This window comes from Xenopus laevis, chromosome 4L (genome assembly GCF_017654675.1).
Source record: "Xenopus laevis strain J_2021 chromosome 4L, Xenopus_laevis_v10.1, whole genome shotgun sequence".
Classification (NCBI taxonomy): domain Eukaryota; kingdom Metazoa; phylum Chordata; class Amphibia; order Anura; family Pipidae; genus Xenopus; species Xenopus laevis.
In genome coordinates this window covers 14,001,274-14,019,921 of record NC_054377.1, presented here as the reverse complement: position 1 = coordinate 14,019,921, position 18,648 = coordinate 14,001,274, and the positions used below count along the sequence as shown (strand labels likewise).

At 41.5% G+C, this 18,648-nt stretch overlaps 1 protein-coding gene across 1 annotated transcript in view; it reads left to right on the top strand.

Annotated features, from left to right (window-relative positions):
- The first annotated feature begins 4,200 nt into the window (after nt 1–4,200).
- Nucleotides 4,201–18,648, top strand: part of LOC121402871 (elongator complex protein 4-like) — a 127,148-nt gene continuing 112,700 nt past the window's right edge. The window contains exons 1-3 of the mRNA XM_041589593.1: nt 4,201–4,314; nt 5,500–5,630; nt 12,751–12,973. Of these exons, the coding sequence (XP_041445527.1) occupies nt 4,201–4,314; nt 5,500–5,630; nt 12,751–12,973 (468 nt within the window). The remainder of the gene's footprint in view (nt 4,315–5,499; nt 5,631–12,750; nt 12,974–18,648) is intronic.

The window sequence follows — 18,648 nt, the reverse complement described above, 5'->3', positions numbered from 1 at the left end:
GTTTTATCAGTCGCCAGAATGCTGAACGAAAGCATAAAAGTTAATTAGCTAAAAACCATTGTTAAAATAAGGAGACGTTTGGTGACAAAGTGGCCTTAACAAGGTGCTCTAAATGCAACATAACACTCTAATATTTATCTTCTCGTGCCGCTTGCATTTAGGGAATGGGAGGACCCTGTACGTTTTCTTTCTCTCTCTCTCTCTTTTTTTTTTTTTTTTTGTAACTCATGTAGATATCTTTGAAAGAGGTTATCTCTAGAAAGAGTTATTTTTATCAAAATAAAAATATAGGTTTTGCTCTATTCCATTTCATAAATTGTAAAAAGAAGTATTTACACAGGTATGGGATCTGTTGCATCGGATAAGGTAATGTGGAGCGCCATGCTTTTGGGCTGCAATAAAAACATTTATACATTTTGTCCATCGTCATGGATTTATGCCGGCTTAGTACTACCTTATAGTAAAGGCAGTTGGTCCAAAATGAAATACAGGTATTATCCGGAAAACCGTTATCCAGAAATTACAGAAAGGCTGTTCCCATAGACTTTATTTTATCCAAATAATAAGAATTAAAAATGACTTCCTTTTTCTGTGTAATAATAAAACAGTAGCTTGTACTTGATCCCAACTAAGATATAATTAATCCTTATTGGAAGCAAAATCAGCCTATCGGGTTTATTTAATATTTACATGATTTTCTAGTAGACTTAAAGTGGACCTGTCACCCAGACACAAAATGTTGTATAATAAACGTCCTTTTCAAATTAAACATGAAATCCAATTTCTATTTTTTATTAAAGCATTCATAGCTGTTGTAAGCTCATTTAAACATCTCAGCTGTCAATCAAATATTGTCTGCCCCTCCTCTATTACTTTCACTTTCCATTCAGCACTTCCTAGAAATCGCTGCTCTCCCCACATTCCCCCGTTCTCTTCCCCATTTAATTGTGTAACCAGGACATGGGGATGGACATCAGGTCCCTCATTCTGGTGCACAAACAAGATTCTCAGATGATACAAGACTTATCTTAATAACAGTGTCCACAAAATGGCTCCTGCCTGCTTGCTGTAATTATGAATTCCCAGACTGGAGGAAACAAGATTCAAATAATTTATATAGTTTAATTAAAGTTCATTTTGCTTGACTGATGTGATGAAATAGGATTATGAACATTTTTTATTGGGTGACGGATCCCCTTAAAGGTATGGAGATCCAAATTAAGGAAAGATCCATTATCCGGAAAAGCCCAGGTCCCAAACATTCTGGATAACAGGTCCCATACCTGTCGTTTGAATAATAAGAACACCATGGGAAGTGGCTAGGGTTGCCAGTAAAATACCAGCCAAGGCAGGGGCTACAAATTTACTGGCACCCCTAGTTGTTCTGCCTTTAGCCTACCTCTAATCCTTCCCCTTTTTCTTCTCTTCTCAAGGGTCCTATCCTAGACGTCTCCCTACTCCTATAAGGTGCTCATATTATTGATGCCTTTATGACTTCAGCAAACAAGCCAATAACATTGCTCTCAAGGTTTATGAATCCAAAAGGTTCCAGAGGAAGGTTTTATGACTTCTTCTTGGAATCCTTAACAAGATATACCCTCTCATGCAGCAGAGCACAGCAGGCAGTTGAAAAGTGGCCTACAGCTTTTGATTCAGCATCCTTGGAAAGTCCTTTCTCCTCTAGAGCTGTATCATCATCATCATTTATTTATATTGTGCCGACAAGATACGCAGTGCTTTACCTTAGTTATAACAAACAGGGAATAAATGGTGGATAACAAACAGGGGTTACAAAGTACAATAGGATTAGAGAATTAGAATTAGAGCAGGGCTGTCCAACCGGAAGTCTATGGGCTCGATGGCCTTCCAATGTATTTTTATTCCCCTTATGTCTGATGATCATGTTGTACAGGTATGGGATCCGTTATCTGAAAACCCATTACCCAGAAAGCTCTGAATTACAGAAAGGCCGTCTCCTATAGACTTTATTTGATCCAAATAGTCCAAATTTTTAAAAATAATTTCCCTTTTCTCTGTAATAATAAAACAGCAGCTTGTACTTGATCCCAACTAAGATATAATTAATCCTTATTGGAAGCAAAAACAGACTATTGGGTTTATTTAATGTTTAAATGATTTTCTAGTAAGGTATGGAAATTAGATCCACTATCCGGAAAACCACAGGTCCCAAGCATTCTGGATAACAGGTCCCATACCTGTACTATAATAAAAAAGTAGCACCTGGGAGCACACCGTGGAGTGCAGAAAAACAAGGATATATATATATATATAAATATATGTGTGTGTGTATTTTTCTTTTTTTTTCACATAACTGTATTCTTGTTTAGTATGAGTAGCGATTGGTAACTACGCAGAGCTCTGTTCCTTCGTTAATTTTCATTACTATCTCAGTAGTGGCACCCAGTGGGCTCTGAGGTATAATGATCAGGTGTGTTCGGGGAAAGCAGCTCATTAACTATGTGTTAATTATCTGTGATTACTATTTAAATTCAGCGGCGGTTTCATTATATTCTCCATTGTGAAAAGGGTTTCCAATGCGGTCACCTATAACCCACAGTGTTCTGCAGAACTCCCGAGAATTGAGCTTCACCTGCCAATGTAGACAGTCTGGCTACTCCTTTGCCAACACTGACTTTTTGCCATTGAGTTAACCCTTTTACATCTATAGAGACTGAGATAGCTAAAAGGACTTATCTTGAGTATATCATAAACCTGACTTGTTATTATTAATAGTAGAAGAGATCAGTGGGACGGGCTTCATAAAGTACCTTTCCCCAGCAGCTAGAGGTCCCCCCTTTGCTGTTGGAGATGATGGCTTGTACTCCAATTAACTCTTCAGGTAATTGTTGTTTAAATTAGGCAACGTGTTCAATTTAAAAAGCTAGTGCATTTTAATTCACTATTTATCATGCAACATTTTAAAACCAGACTGGAGACACGCTGTTGGGATCTACTCATCAATGTCCTCACAAACCCTCTCTACCTAGAGTGTTTTCTTCTTGTATGCATCTTCTTGGGCATTTGGTACATGTAATAAAAATAAATAAATAAAAGAAGTACAGATATTTTGGGAAAGAGGCCTCCATTGACAAGAATTTTGCCGGCTCAGGGCACATTTAGAGGTAATACCTACTATGAGGAACCAGTGTTTAAGAGTGATACCTTCCCATCTCCCCATATGCATACCCATATGGGAAATATTAAAAGAATATCCTTCAGGGTCCTTCTTAAAGGAGGATTCAACCCTAAACTTAAAAAAACCCTACCCTCCTACCCTACATAGACCCCCCTCCCTCCTCCCCCCCAGCCTAAGTGTTACCCCGGGCAAATGGAATCAAGGAGCCATCGCCATCTTCTTCTCTTTGGAAATCTTTGGAATGAGACTGGCATGGCACTTGGAATTATTTTTGTTTCGCCGCAACTGCACATGCGCAGAAACGTGCGAAAATTTCCGAAGCGCCAGTCTTATTACAAAGATTACCGAAGCGCCTGAAGATGGCGCCCCTGAACTCCGATGCCTGAATCTGCACCGAGGGGTAAGTAAAACGTTAGGGGCATTTGCCCAAGGTAACACTTAGGCTGGAGGGAGGGAGGTCTATGTAGGGTAGGGGGTAGGATTTTTTTAAGTTTAGGGTTGAATTCTCCTTTAAACATGCCCTGTTATGTCCCTGGCCATACCAACCTGCTTCTGAAGTATATGTGTACTAGTAATGTGTGTCTTGATCTGAAACTCACTGTGATCTGCAGGTTGAGTGGGTTTGGGTGGAAATTTAGCCAATCATTGTGGTTTAGGGTTGGGTATGGGTCAGACTGGGGAAGTATACTCCTCCTCTGCTCTTGAAGATCCCCTGTCTTAGAGCAGAGCAAGATGACTTGGGTACGGGTCAGTTATGGGTCCTACAATTCCAGCATTTTGCAGATAAGTATTTGTGGGTTAGGGTTGGATGCAGTTGAGATTTTACTGACCCGCACATCAATAGTGGGTACAATTTAGGCCCTTTCAGGAAGGTGGATTTATGTTAATTCAGGTGCAAATTACAGAAAGCAGGAGACTGTGCTGTTACCATGGGTGACCAGGCAAGAGAAGGGCAAAATAGGGTGAGTCCCAATTAATTCACGTGTAACTAGTGAACTGTTCATACCTGTGTTTGTCTGCAAAGTTATCATTTAAAATCTTAAATGAACCACTTTGTTTCCATCTCAAGCAGCGAGGTGACCTTCAACTACAACCAGCTCCTTGATTCCATCCAGCGAGTAGTTCACCAGGAGGGCTACGATGGATCCAATCCCCAGGTACCTATTCCCTGTGGTGTCTGCAATAAGCATATTGTCATGTTAATTTGTATTTCTCTGCAGAAAACGCCCAGACAAATGAACAGTGAGATTGCTTAAATGAAAAATGCATGCTTCTAAATAAGGGTTTGTGTATACAAGAACAAGTTCTGGTGTACACAAAATTATTCCCCCTAGGGTCCTTGCACATGTGCCCATGTCAGGTCTCAATCTGGGCCTTGTGCCTGATTAAAAAGTTTTTAATTTCAGGTCTCTTTTACGCCTGGTGTTCCCTGGCTGTGTTGTATCTTGCCCATGTGCCACTCATATAGTATGCAGCACTGTCCAATGCTACTAGGTTGTGTAAATAAATGGGCACAACATAGCAAAGAACTTGCTTTCCCTCCCCCTTGTTTATTATCTTTCTTTCCCACAGCTGGGGCAGTGAGGTTCTGGTATAGTATGAGGTGCAAGGAGGAAGGCCACCTTGCGCTTATGTTCAACAGTTTCCTCAATAATAAATATGTTTTTATTGCATCGCTTTTGGAAAAGCAGTTAGTTGCCCATAAACTTTCCTTTTTTTACAATGAACACACATTTTAACCCAAAGGAAAATTCAACCCTAAAGTTAAAAACCCCTACCCCGCTACCCTACATAGACCCTCCTCCTTCCTCCTCCCTGCCTTGGTGTTACCCCGGGCAAATGCCCCTAACGTTTTACTTACCCCACGGTGCAGATTCAGGCATCGGAGTTCACAGTCGCCATCTTCTTCTCTTTGGAAATCTTTGGAATGAGACCGGTGTGACTGCGCATGCCCCGAAACTCGCGAAAATTTCCAGAAGTGCTGGTCTCATTCCAAAGCGGCTGAAGATGGTGCCCATGAACTCTGATGCCTGAATCTGTACCGAGGGGTAAGTAAAACATTAGGGATATTTGCCCGGGTTTACACTTAGGTTGGGGGAGGAGGAGGGAGGGGGGTAGGGTTTTTTTAACTTTAGGGTTTAATTCTCTTTTAATGGATTATTCATGGAGGGGGAAGAATACATTTATTAATACCAAAGCCTACCAGGGTGCACACTTATTCTTGCTAGCTGAGCACGCCCATTGATGTACATTTGGCCTGTTTTTAGCTGATATTTATTTGCCCATGGTAGGAGTTGTTAGGGAGAACCCGATGCTCATTTATCTCACTGCTCAAATTTCAGAGTCTGCAGAGACCTGTGGGCAGAGCATGCCTTGCCGTTGGTGGCAGTGCCCCTCTGGAGAAGCAAATTGGTCTCCTTACTCGTTGCCGTAACTATGGAAACAGGCATGTCATAACAGTTCCCACAATCGTGTATGTGTGTGCAAAGTTGCTCACCAAAATGGTTACAGGTCGTCTTAAAAATCAGGATATCTTACAAAATGCAGAACACAAAGTCATGGCACATGGGGCACCCCCTCTCAAAATCCACCTAATCGGCTTTATTCGATGTGCTCTTTCCTACATATTTTTTATATATCCACGTGGCTGGGCTGAGTTTTGCTGTGTTATGATATTATGGAAAGCCATACTATTGGATTTCTTTATGTTATTATGCAAGGAATTTCCTTCCTCTGTAAGCACGGAGGGAACTGCACGAAGGGGACCAACGGGGAGGCCCTTGATGAGATTGAGATGCTGCTGATAGAATGATAGTCATGGAGTTTCTCATTAACTCCGATGTTTGTCTAAAGCAACGTGACAAGTTAAAAGAACTTACAGTGTAGCAGAATTCAGAATAATATTCTCTGCATTTCATCTCCATGAGAACTTGCCTCTTATAGGGACACCCCACCAAAGTCAAATGGCTTTATATAAAAGAGGTGTTAGGAGAGAAATTGATGAGTTTTGATCAATCTTTGATCATGAAACACATTACAATGACTTGTTCTGGTCTTACTAGGGCAGATTCCCATGGGTAGGACCAAGCAGTCTGAATCAGGCTTGGACTGGCAATTCGTGGGTTCTGCCAAATGCCAGAGGGGCTGCTATAAGGTCCCATAGAAAGTCAGTATTTAGTGGGCTGGTGGGGGCAGATTGGACCTCTATGCGGGCTGATTGGGCCTCTGTGTACCTGAAATGCCAGGGCCTATTTTAATTCTCAGTCCGGACCTGGTCTGAATGCATGCAGTTTGGCCGCATTTGATTATAATAGAGTCGCCTTTCACATCCTTTCAGTCGATGACCCCCAACGGGAACGGGATCTTTTTATCAGATCTTTAATCCAGATTGATCAGTTTTTCTGAAGGGGGTTAATATTATGTGGTAGGTTAGGAGGATTAGAGTCCTGCAGCGGGTTGGCTGCAAAAACGTGCGGAATCCTGCGGGTTGCAGATAGACGTTTCAGGAGCGGGTATAGACGCGGTTCAGTGTTTCTCGTGCCAACTTCTAATGATGTCACTTCTGGTTTACAATGACAGCACTGGCTTTTCTTGATGGTCAGCAGGATCAGGTTGCGGATAAGGTACTTGCCAGTCGGGTCGGGTAGCAGGTCCAAGCGGGTAAGTATGCGGGGTGTGGGTTGTGGGTCGGGTTTAACAAATTGGTTCCGCGCAGGACTCAAAGGAGCATTCATCAAGTTTACATTTTCCAGAAACAAGTCTACAAGTTAAATGCCCTCTTTGTCACGTGCACCTTTCCATGGAGAACAGTTCGACTCTGCATCTGACAGGGAACTGGGGGGAAGTAGGCTGCACCACCATCAAAGGAATGGGTAACGGTCAGGTTCTAAAACTCCTTATCAAGGGAGGCGCTATGCTTGATGATCGCCAAAATTTAGTTTTCGGCCTCTACTGTCCATTAATGACTTTACAAATGGTCAGCTGAAGCATCAGATTTGTCCGAACATCTTGCCGGACCCTGGATAATTATTATTAATTTTCTACTCAAACGACATAGGGGTCCATGCTACTTTTTACAGCTGTCAACCCTATAATACTGAAGTTAGAGCCCCCCCCACATACTCTCCAAATTTACTGATTAAGAAGAGCAGCGCTCCATCTTGGGTTCACAGTACTGCAGTTTAATTGCATCGTATACGCTGCCACCAGAGGTCGTACATAGCATTTGTGGGCTTCTTCATGAGCTAGGGGAAGAGGGCTGTGCTTGAAAATCAGCAAAGTTTTTGTTTTTGGGCATCTACTGTCAGTGACATATTAAAGTGGATATATATGTCTGGAGATGATTGCCCTTAAGCTGGCCATGTACATCAAGGTCATTTGCCTGGGTTAGATAGGCCATTGTAGATGCATTCAAACTGTCTCATTGACTTCTTGGTTAGAGCCCCGCGCAGAACCAATTTTTGAAACCTTGTCCCGCAACCTGTGTTTTTAGCCGCTTTGACCCACTACCCAATCCCACCCACAACTGCCTTATCCGCAACCTGCTGCCCACCATTAAACAGGAAGTGTTGTGGGTGCAAACAGGAAGTGATTCACTTCATCAGAAGTGAGCAGGGGCAGAAAATGTTTAAAAACTGTTTGAAGGAGTAAAATATACATAATATATAGATTAGACCCACAACCTACATCTATACCCACACTGGAAGATCCTACCTACAGCCTGCAGGGTACTCACTTTTTTTTGTGGGTAACCCATGAGTACCCTAAGCGCTGCAAGGCTCTACCGTGGGCCAACAATTGGATCGTATAGGGAGCTGTGATCCACAAAGAATTTAGATGAGCAATAATTCCTATTTTTTCAGGATTTTATAATACCATATAAAAATAGACTATAGACAGCCAAGAAATCTGCAAAAGTGATTTGTGCCCACAAAAAGGCAACATTTCAGGCTTAACACCAGCCTTTTATCAAGCTTAAACACGTGCAAAATCCGCATTAAAGGAAAACTATACCCCCAAAATGAATACTTAAGCAACAGATAGTTTATATCAAATTGAATGACATATTAAAGAATCTTACCAAACTGGAATATATATTTACATAAATATTGCCCTTTTACATCTCTTGCCTTGAGCCACCATTTCGTGACTCTATCTGTGCTGCCTCAGAGATCACCTGACCAGAAATACTACAACACTAACTGTAACAGGAAGAAGTGAGGAAGCAAAAGGCAGAACTCTGTCTGTTAATTGGCTCATGTGACCTTACATGTGGTTTGTATGTGTACACAGTGAATCTTACGATCTCAGGGGGCGGCCCTTATTTTTTAAAATGGCAATTTTCTATTTATGATTACCCAATGGCACATACTACTAAAAAAGTATATTATTATGATAATGGTTCATTTACATGATGCAGGGTTTTACACATGAGCTGTTTTACTCAGTATCTTTTCATAGAGACCTACATTGTTTGGGGGGTATAGTTTTCCTTTAAGTAGGTGCATTTGGGGGAGTAGCGTCTCGCCTCTCCACCTCCCAAATTCTTGGCATACATTTCCCATGAGTCCTGGTGAAGTGGAGACATCTATTAAAGTGCATTTATCAAATATTCATAAATATGCATACCCTAATCCAAAACCACTGCTATAAAACATATAGGTGATATCTGTGAATATATTTATGGATATTTACCGGACTCCGTTTTAATGGACTTGTTCGTTTCACTAGGGCTCGTGGGAAATCTATGCCAGGAATTAAGATGGTGGAAATGTGACATCCCCCCACTCCCAATGCACCTTTTTTGTGCTAATTGTGCAAATTAGTGAATTCTTTAAGTTAAAAAAAGAGAACACAAAGAATGGTTATCTGAAAGCCAAGACATACACTTCTTTTTACATTAACAGCAGCGTTGCCCAAAAGTTTGCAGCCAGTAGATTATTGTCTAAATACAGCTTCATTAGATCTCCCTTTTAATGCAAGTAGATGATTGCAAGTAGGACTTATAGCAGTACTTGTAGCAGTATGATAGTACAACGGAGATGCACAGATTGCGACCCTCTGGCATTATGGTGCCTATGCAGAACTGTTCCTAGTAGTTTTCGGCTCTTTTCTTCTGTTGACTGCTTACAGTGGTCTCCAAGCAGTGCCAGACTCACACAGAGCCATCTCCCAGGCACCTCAGGTTGGCTTCCCTTCCCTGGCTTCCCTTAGGTCTCTTAGGGCCTAGCTTTCCATCTGCAGCCTTTTTTCCCAGCCACAGCAGGGACACGGATTCCTTGCTCAGCGTACATACGGATCCACAGCTCTGCCTGCCTTCTAAAAGGATTCTTAATGAGCCTCAGGTGCAAAGCGATCCCCCGAGGTCTTCCTACTTAACCATTCCAATCCCATGGAGTCTCTGTGCATGTTTGCAACTATGATATTTTCCTCTAAGCAGCCACCATGTTTGGCATTCTAATTAAAATTGTGTATGGGGCATTTATCTATAACGGATTTTAAACTGCCCTGGATATTTGTTTTCATTATTGTCCAAGCAATGTCTAACACAATATTTGTGCAACTTTTCAATATGCTACATTACAGATCTCTGGGCAATTTTAATAAAATAAGAGGGTGTAAATGCACCAGGGGTCGGAATCTGTTTAAAGGTGGCCATAGACGTTACAATTCCTAGAAAATATCTTTCCTGTTTCAGTACACACGTGTAGAGCTGAATCATGGGTTATACAGGTAGAAACAATAGAATTCTACCAGTATCTGACAATTCAGCACTAACAATGCCAATGTTTGGGTCCCTTCAAAGGCCCCCGATCAAAATGTTTCAGCCAGCCCGATCGACGAGCCGACTGATATGCAAGTCTTCTGCCGATATTGGATTGCACGTCTCCCACCATACACGCACTAAATATTGTACAGAAATTCTTTTCATACGATATTATCTTTGCGTTAGTTTATTGCCAAAAGATTAGCCACAATAGTGCAAGCTATAACATTATATTTATTCTGCAGAATGCTTTACCATTACCATTAGGATACATCTACCATATTAGCTAGGTGTGACATCACTTCCTGCCTAAGTATCTTCCTGCTGACTCATAGCTCTGGCCTCAGATTACAGCAAGGAGGGGAGGAGGGAGAGGGAGAGAGTAACAAACTGAGCATGCTCAAGCCCTAGCCCTGGAGGTTTAAGATGAAAACAGGAAGTCTGATACAGAAGCCCATGAGTACACAATAGAAGGAAAGAAATGCTGTATTTCTTTTAACAGCATTACTTTGAGGGTTTACTGGTGTATTTATATAGACCTTTCTGATGAAGCTTACAAAATTTTAGCCTTTCCTTCTCCTTTAAGGGTGGTGATTGCCAAACCTGAAAAAACGCCCCCTTTTTACACTTCAACTATAAGCCTAAAGATCCCGGTGGGGCCTTGTGCATATTCCAGCTCTGGCAACCAGTCGCCATTCTAACTTCTTTTATTTTGCATCCTACTACCCCATGTAGCCTCTGGTTATGTGTATTCTACCAAGTGTGCAAACTTAGAATAATCCTTTATTCTGCCTGGCTCTCCATTTGTTCAAAAGGCCGGCGTCCTTTACATTAAGTCCACCCTCTTGGATGTGTCACATGGTATAACTCAATCGGTAAGGGTAAAACACATTTAGACATAGGGGGTATTTCATGTTGCCTAATCCTCCCTCTCCATTGTGGCCAAACTATCCCTCAGCTTTGTCTCTTTTCTACTTACCAGTGGTGGGCCTTGACCTAGTCTTTGTATCCAGGAATTCCAGTGAACCAAACCAAGACCGTGAAACGCCTTTTCCTGAAGCCAAGCCAAATTTCATATCGCCCCTTTATAATGGAAAAGATCACATTTTTGTGCCCCACAATGGTTTCAGCACCACCTCCCCATTCATTTACTCCTCTGATTGGCCTACAAAAGAGAGGGGATAGAGAAGAATATACTAGAGTAGAGGGGTTTGCTCTTTATAGGAAGGCGGGGGATACATTTTGTTGATGTTGGGGAGAAAGAGCATCATCACAACGAGCATCACTTGCCTTTCCAACAACCTTTTAACCCCAGAAAAGTATGTGGAGTTGGAGCTCATAACCTGTGAGTCCTTAACATGATCTTGCTTGGGGCATGGATTAACTAACGTGATCTCCGGTGAAGAGGAGGTTGCATCCTAACCTTCTCACTGCAGGGCTTCTTACACATTTCTTAGCTATGTGATACCAGCACTTCTAGTGAAAGGTGTGACGCCGATCACTATCTGTCCTTTATTCCACAGAGCAGAATGGAGTCACCCCCACACCTGTCCATCAATGCTAATTTGCTTTTCTGAGCTTTTTTCATACTTCCCTTCGATGTCTGGGAAAGTCCTGGCTCTCTAATCCCTTTTTAAAACTCTGACTCACAACAGGAAAATATTTTTAATATTTGTAATTTAAATGTTTGTCACTGTTGCCAGACTGTAGGAGTTCGTCAGGTCATGATAAATGCAATAAAGGGCATATAAGTATATTTTGGAGCTCTGTACAACAGAAGAGTGTATATATCACACATACAAATTGCATACATATACTGACCAGTATAAGAGGTAAATAGGGCCCAGAAGGTCTCCACAACCACGTAGGGCCTCTTGAGGGGGTCCCGTCTCCATCTGATCATTCAAATGAGAGCAGAGTTGCTCCTATGATCATCTAACTCATCTAACTCCGTGATCCCCAACCAGTGGCTCGCAAACAATATGTTGCTCACCAACCCCTTGGATGTTGCTCCCAGTGGCCTCAAAGCAGGGGCTTATTTTTGGATTTCTGACTTGAAGGCACGTTGTGGTTGCAATGTGAACTATAAACAGGCCCACCTGTATTCTGCCAGTCCACACAGGGGCTGCCGAATAACTTATTGGGCCTTATTGGGCTCCATCTAGCAACTTTTTTCATGCTTGTGTTTCTCCCCAACTTTTTTTTTATATTTCAAAGTTGCTCACGGGTAAAAAAAGGTTGGTGACCCCTGATCTAACTGATCAGAGGTTACTGCCATAGTGTTCGGGGCTCAGTTGAGCGTTGAAGTTAGGGGGCCCCATAAACTTCACTTCACTGGCTAAAGTCCAAAGGTGGCTAGAAGCATCAGAATGTATCAAGCATTAGTACTCCTATCTATCTTGTCTTGGTTAGCACAGTCCAGTTTTGCAGATCTTAAAAAGGCAAGGAGCTTTCCTGATTTCCAGTAGGAATGTTGGTTGGCAAAGGTACTGTTTGGCTATTACTGACGGCTACTGACAGAAACCCTGTTTCACAGATATATATTGAAATTGCACATCTTTCATGGTCCCACTTGGTCCCAAACATGCCTGTGGTAACAGGGTCTCCTTCCTTTATTTTCCAGCCTATTGCCCATGAGAAGGATAGGACACTCGCCATTCCACAGCAAGTAACACGTAACCCATCCATGTAGAATTGACGGCACTGAAACTGTCAGTTGAGTGTCCGTGTCATAGATTATCAACTGCATGTGTAATAAAGTGTAATAAATAGTTGCAGAAGTGATGTTCCTGGGCCTCTTTTATGTCTTAATGGTTTACTGAGGGAGATTGTTTCTCTGTTTTTCTTTCCTCTACGAACAGAAGCGGCCAAAGACCATTCTGAGGGGGGGAATTGAGTGTCTTGGCTCCGTGCTGTGGGGCGATGACATCTGCAGCGAGGAACGACCTGAAAATCAGCACAGCCTCGCAAGGTTCCTGTACACCCTCCGAGGTCTTCTCCGAACATCACTGTCAGTCTGTGTCATCACGGTGCCAACACATCTTATTCAGGTGAGGTTACACGGAACGCCACAAATATGGAACGTGTATGATTCCTGTGTATAAAGAAAGCAGCTCATTCATGGCACAAGTCCTAATTCCATCCTAAAATGTTATCTGTTCATGGGTAAAAAATGTTTACCCAAGAACAGATATGGGACTTTTTATCCAGAATGCTCGGAACCTGGGGTTTCCGGATAATGGATCTTTCCATAATTTAAATGAACCCAAGAGGCTGGTTGTGCCTCCAATAAGGATCTTAGTTTGGATCAAGTACAAGGCACTGTTTTATTATATCAGAGAAAAAATGAAATCGGCAGTAAAAATTGTAATTATTTGATTGAAATGGAGTCTGCGAGAGACGGCCTTTTCTGTAATTCGGAGCTTTCTCGAGAACCAGTTTCTGGATAAGAGATCCCATACCTGTATAGTGATGTGCAGGTTGGGTTTTCCCCACCCTAACCCGCGCCCGTCTTTCGACTTCCCTTTACAGACCCGCCCCGCTAATGATGCCACAAAAGGGGTGGGGCGAGCAGGTGCTCGGCTATAAAGTCAGAAGTCGGCGAGCAGGAGGAAGAGCTCGACCCACACCTGCCCACACATGGGGGTGCGAGGTTGGCCCAAAACCGATTGGTTGTCATGGATTACTGCCCAGAGCAAATTTGCCCAGTGTTTATAAATGAGCCCCAGTGAGTCAGTTCTTCATGGACCAATCCATTGGTTAAGTGCAATTTGACCATCGGCATGTTTCGCCATATTGCCCAACCAATGATAACTTGCAAAGATCAGTCACTTATACACATATAGGATCTGTCATCCGGAATGCCTGGGCCTTGTGTTTTCCGGATAAGGAATCTTTCTGTAATTTGGAACACCATCCTTTAAATTGATAAAAAATCAATGCTTTGCCACCAATAAGGATTAATTATATCTTAGTTGGGATCAAGTACAAGCTACTGTTTTATTATTCCAAAGAAAAAGAAAATCATTTTTAAAACTTATAATTAATTGCTTAAAATAGATTCTATGGGATATGGCCTTCCTGTAATTCGGAGCTTTATGGATAACCGGTTCCCAGAAAAGGGATCCCATACCTGTACAAAGTATGATACCAAATGACACATCTCAATTCCCCAGTCCCATATATACATATGATTGAATAGTTTATTAATGCATGGTATAAAAAAGAAAGGATATAAGTATATGTTTAACCACATCCATTATATGTTGTTGTTTACACACCGTCATGCCTTTGACATATTAAGCTATTGTACTTTCCTTTGATGGAATAAAAATCTAGTTCACTCTTGGATCTCAGAGGCTTGTTATTTCTAAAGGGACAAAGTGCTTTTCCCTCCCTCCTTTCATATACCGACGCATTTTAGTCCTGACCTAGATAAATCCTCTGTTTCCATTAGAGTTCTTTCCTTAGCCAGCACTGTCAGTTATGTTGGTGCACTCGCAGCCATTTAACTACATTTCCACGCCATGAGACAAGTGCGCGCTGTTTGCTGTCGGCTTCGTGGTTAACTCCTGGTTTCCAGGATGGGATCTGCTATCCAGAATGGCCGGGACTTGGTGTTTTCTGGATACAGGATTTTTTATGTAGTTGGATGTCCATAACTTAAGCCTACTAAAAAATAATTTAAACATTAAACCCAATAGGATTCCTTTGTCTGCAATAAGGATTAATTATATATTAGTTGGGACTAAGTACAATGTTCATTCAGGTGTACTTCCCCTTTAAACGTTCCGCTTGTAGTTATATATGCAGTTAGTTCTTTACATCCAATCAGCTACCACCACCATTTGTCTAAATTTCCTACTCCCAAGATGAGTATATATCGCCCGTAGTATTAACTGTTCACTCTCCTTCTAGGTCCGCTCTTGTACTCCAATAGAGCGAAATCCAAATGGTGTAACACCATTTATTAAGTTAAAAACAAATTGCACTCAAATTTAGTAGTTTGAAGTGAACCACATACATATACAGAAGCGTCACAGGTTATTTGCTCTAATGAAGGGACCCAGGCAGCGTATATATACTCCTGCGATTGAGTGTGATATAACTTCCTGCCTGACGCGTTTCGCCTACCAATCAGCTTCCTCAGAGGCATCACATGTCCTGTGCAATCTGCTCCCCTCAGCTCCGTTGCTGGATTTAGCTGCACCCCTAGAGCTGCCTCCTTAAGCACAGGTCCTTGGGTGTCTATATAGAAAATGCAGCCATGTGTCTATTGGTCAGTTGCTTAGAATAACTTTTTATTTTGTTGGCAAAAAAAAATCAGAGATAATTAGGGAATACCACTAGTTTGAACAAAAGGAATACATGTGGTGACCATGCTGGGAACATGGATGCTTTAGGGTAAGGCCACACTGGGCGTTTTGGGGAGATTTGCTCCCCAAATCGCCGTGTGTGATTAGCGCTGGCGTTTTTTCATTTTAGCCGGCGCAGAGTGAGAGAAGGCGTTTGGGGAGATTGATCGCCGCAAAGACAAGGCGCTTAGTCACCAGGCGACCAAATCTCTCCAAAACTCCCAGTGTGTCCTTACCCTTATGAGTCACCTCAATGGCGCCTGCTTACATAAGATGTCTGTCTGTCTGTCTGTACCCCCAGGCAGTTATTATTATTGATAGGTATTTATAAAGTAGCACCTTATTCTGCAATCACTTAACACATACCTCCCAACTGTCCCTTTTTCGGAGGGACAGTCCCTCTTTTGACAGCTCAACCCGCAGTCCCTCATTTGTACTGGAAAGTCCCTCTTTTCTCTGCACTGAACAGCCAGAAAAAGAAACAGTTTATCACTTAATTGGCTTTTAGCAGAGAGCCCAGAACAGCTAACGGTTGCAAATAAGATACTTTGTAACAATTTTGAGACACAAAAACACAGTTTAGATAAGGAGAAATATTTTCAAACTTTCGTAACCTGCCAAATTTTGTAAAACAAACATGGTAATTAGGGGTGTGGCTACAGAAAGGGGTGTGACCAAAAAATTGCTGTGCTACTTGCGGGAAAAAAATTTTTGTCCCTCTTTTTACTTCCAAAATGTTGGGAGGTATGCTTAACATCCTAATAGGAAGTACAGACACCTTATATTATAAAATAAATCTCCATTCATAATTAATAATAATGTCATTAAAAAAACAACCAATGTATTCCTATAAAACAAGCCCTGGATAAATCTCCAGCGACAGCTGCTTCCCGCATTGTGTCACTAAGAAAGTGGCAAGTGATTAATTTTTTAAGAGCCTTCCTAAAAAGCATTAACCTGTGGTTAGGAGGGGTAACGCTACTCCCAGGCTCTTCCCTGTCCCTGAAAACATGTGTACGACCGACCGAGATGGCAGCACAGACGGGCTCCCCAGCTCCTACACAGGCGTTTATTTCTATCAACAGCAGCTGCTCATGTCTGTTAACCCCTCGATTCCCCCTGGGCCTATTGGTTTAATGCCTTTCCCAGTGCTGTATTTAGGTCCGATGCCGTATAAATACGGCCCTGGCCTTTCCATTGAAATTCCATCAATGAATATTAATTGGAAGAATTTGCAAAATGTTATTCTGGTGATAAATAGGCATAAAAGTGTTTTTATGGGTAGGTTTGCATAATTGTTTTTTTTGGGGGGTGGGGGAAAACTGCAGTAGAATGGAAACCCATTATCCAGAAAGCTCCGAATTACAGAAAGGCCGTCTCCCATAGACTCCATTTTAACCAAATTACAATTTTAAAAAAAATGATTTTCTTTTTCACTGTAATAATAAAACAGTAGCTTGTACTTGATCCCAACTAGGGTTGCCACCTGGCCAGTATTTTACCAGCCCGGCCGGTAAAAATGATGGCTGATCCCAATGTCATTAATAGGGATAAGAGATACATATATAGGAAGGCCGGTATTTTTTTGCAGAAAAGGTGGCAGCCCTAATCCCAACTAAGATATAATGAATCCTTATTGGAGGCAAAACCAGCCCATTGGGTTTATTTCATGTTTACATGATTTTCTAGCAGACTTAAGGTATGAAGATACTGAAAGATCCATTATCCGGAAAACCCGAGGTCCCGAGCATTCTGGATAACAGGTCCAATACCTGTGTGTGCGTATATATATATATATATATATATATATATATATATATATATATATATATATATATATAAATATATAAATATGTATTTTCTTTTCCAGTAGCAGTATGCACAAAATGTCTCTGTCTTAAATATATTGATAATGGGTTGAGTGCAGAGGACTCTTGTATTTGTCTTTATATATATATATATATATATATATATATATATATATATATATATATATATATATATATATATATATATATATATATATATATATAGGGGATTATGTATTCCCAACCTTTTTTTACCTGTGAGCCACATTCAAATGTATAAAAAGTTGGGGAGCAACACAAACATGATAATCGATGGCACAGTTTCAGTGCCGTCAATTCTACGTGGATGGGTTACGTGTTACTTGCTGTGGAATGGCGAGTGTCCTATCCTTCTCATGGGCAATAAACTGGAAAATTAAGGAAGGAGACCCTGTTACCACAGGCATGTTTGGGACCAAGTGGGACCAAGACAAATGTGCAATTGCAGGGTTTCTGTCAGTAGCCGTCAGTAATAGCCAAACAGTACCTTTGCCAACCAACATTCCTACTGGAAATCAGGAAAGCTCCTTGCCTTTTTAAGATCTGCAAAACTGGACTGTGCTAACCAAGACAAGATAGATAGGAGTACTAATGCTTGATACATTCTGATGCTTCTAGCCACCTTTGGGCTTTAGCCAGTGGAGTGAAGTTTTTGGGGTCCCCTAACTTCAATGCTCAACTGAGCCCCGAACACGATGGCAGTAACCTCTGATCAGTTAGATCAGGGGTCCCCAACCTCTTTTACGCGTGAGCCTCTTTGAAATATAAAAAAAAAAGTTGGGGAGCAACACAAGCATGAAAAAAGTTCCTAGAATGAACCCAATAAGGGCTGTGATTGGTTATTCGGTAGCCCCTATGTGGACTTGCAGCCTACAGGAGGCTCTGCTTTGCACTATACTTAGTTTTTATACAATTAAATCTTGCTTTCAAGCCAGGAATTCAAAAATAAGCACCTGCTTTGAGGACCCTGAGAGCAACATCCAATGGGTTGGAGAGCAACATGTTACTCACAAGCTACTGGTTGGGGATCACAGCCCTAGACTATAGACTATAAGAGCATGCTGCAGTTTTTGTCCCCATACAGTCTCATCATTTTATATTTGTGTGGGAGCTGACATACTGCTTTCTTTCCTTGATCCTGTGAAACTCTCAATTACTAGTAATGCGTCTTTGTTCTAATTGGGCAAATGTCTCTTTAAATTCCATTCTCATTGTGTTAGCAAACTGACAGCTTGAGTTGTGAGTCAGGAGCCTGAATAGACTGCTCTCAAACTGGTGTATCTGACAGTTTCACCTCAGCATGACCTGCTTTTTCTCCTGTAGAGCTGATTTGTGCCTAATTACGAGTTAAACTGGAAAAAAAAATTGTGTATGTAACGATTATGTTTCTTTAACTATGGTCTGTATTTACAAAAAATGAAACCGATTGGCTACAGCATTCACTGTACTTAATGAATTATTTTCCTATACTGGGTTTTAAATAAAATACAGGTATAGGGCCTGGTATCCAGAATGCTCGGGAAT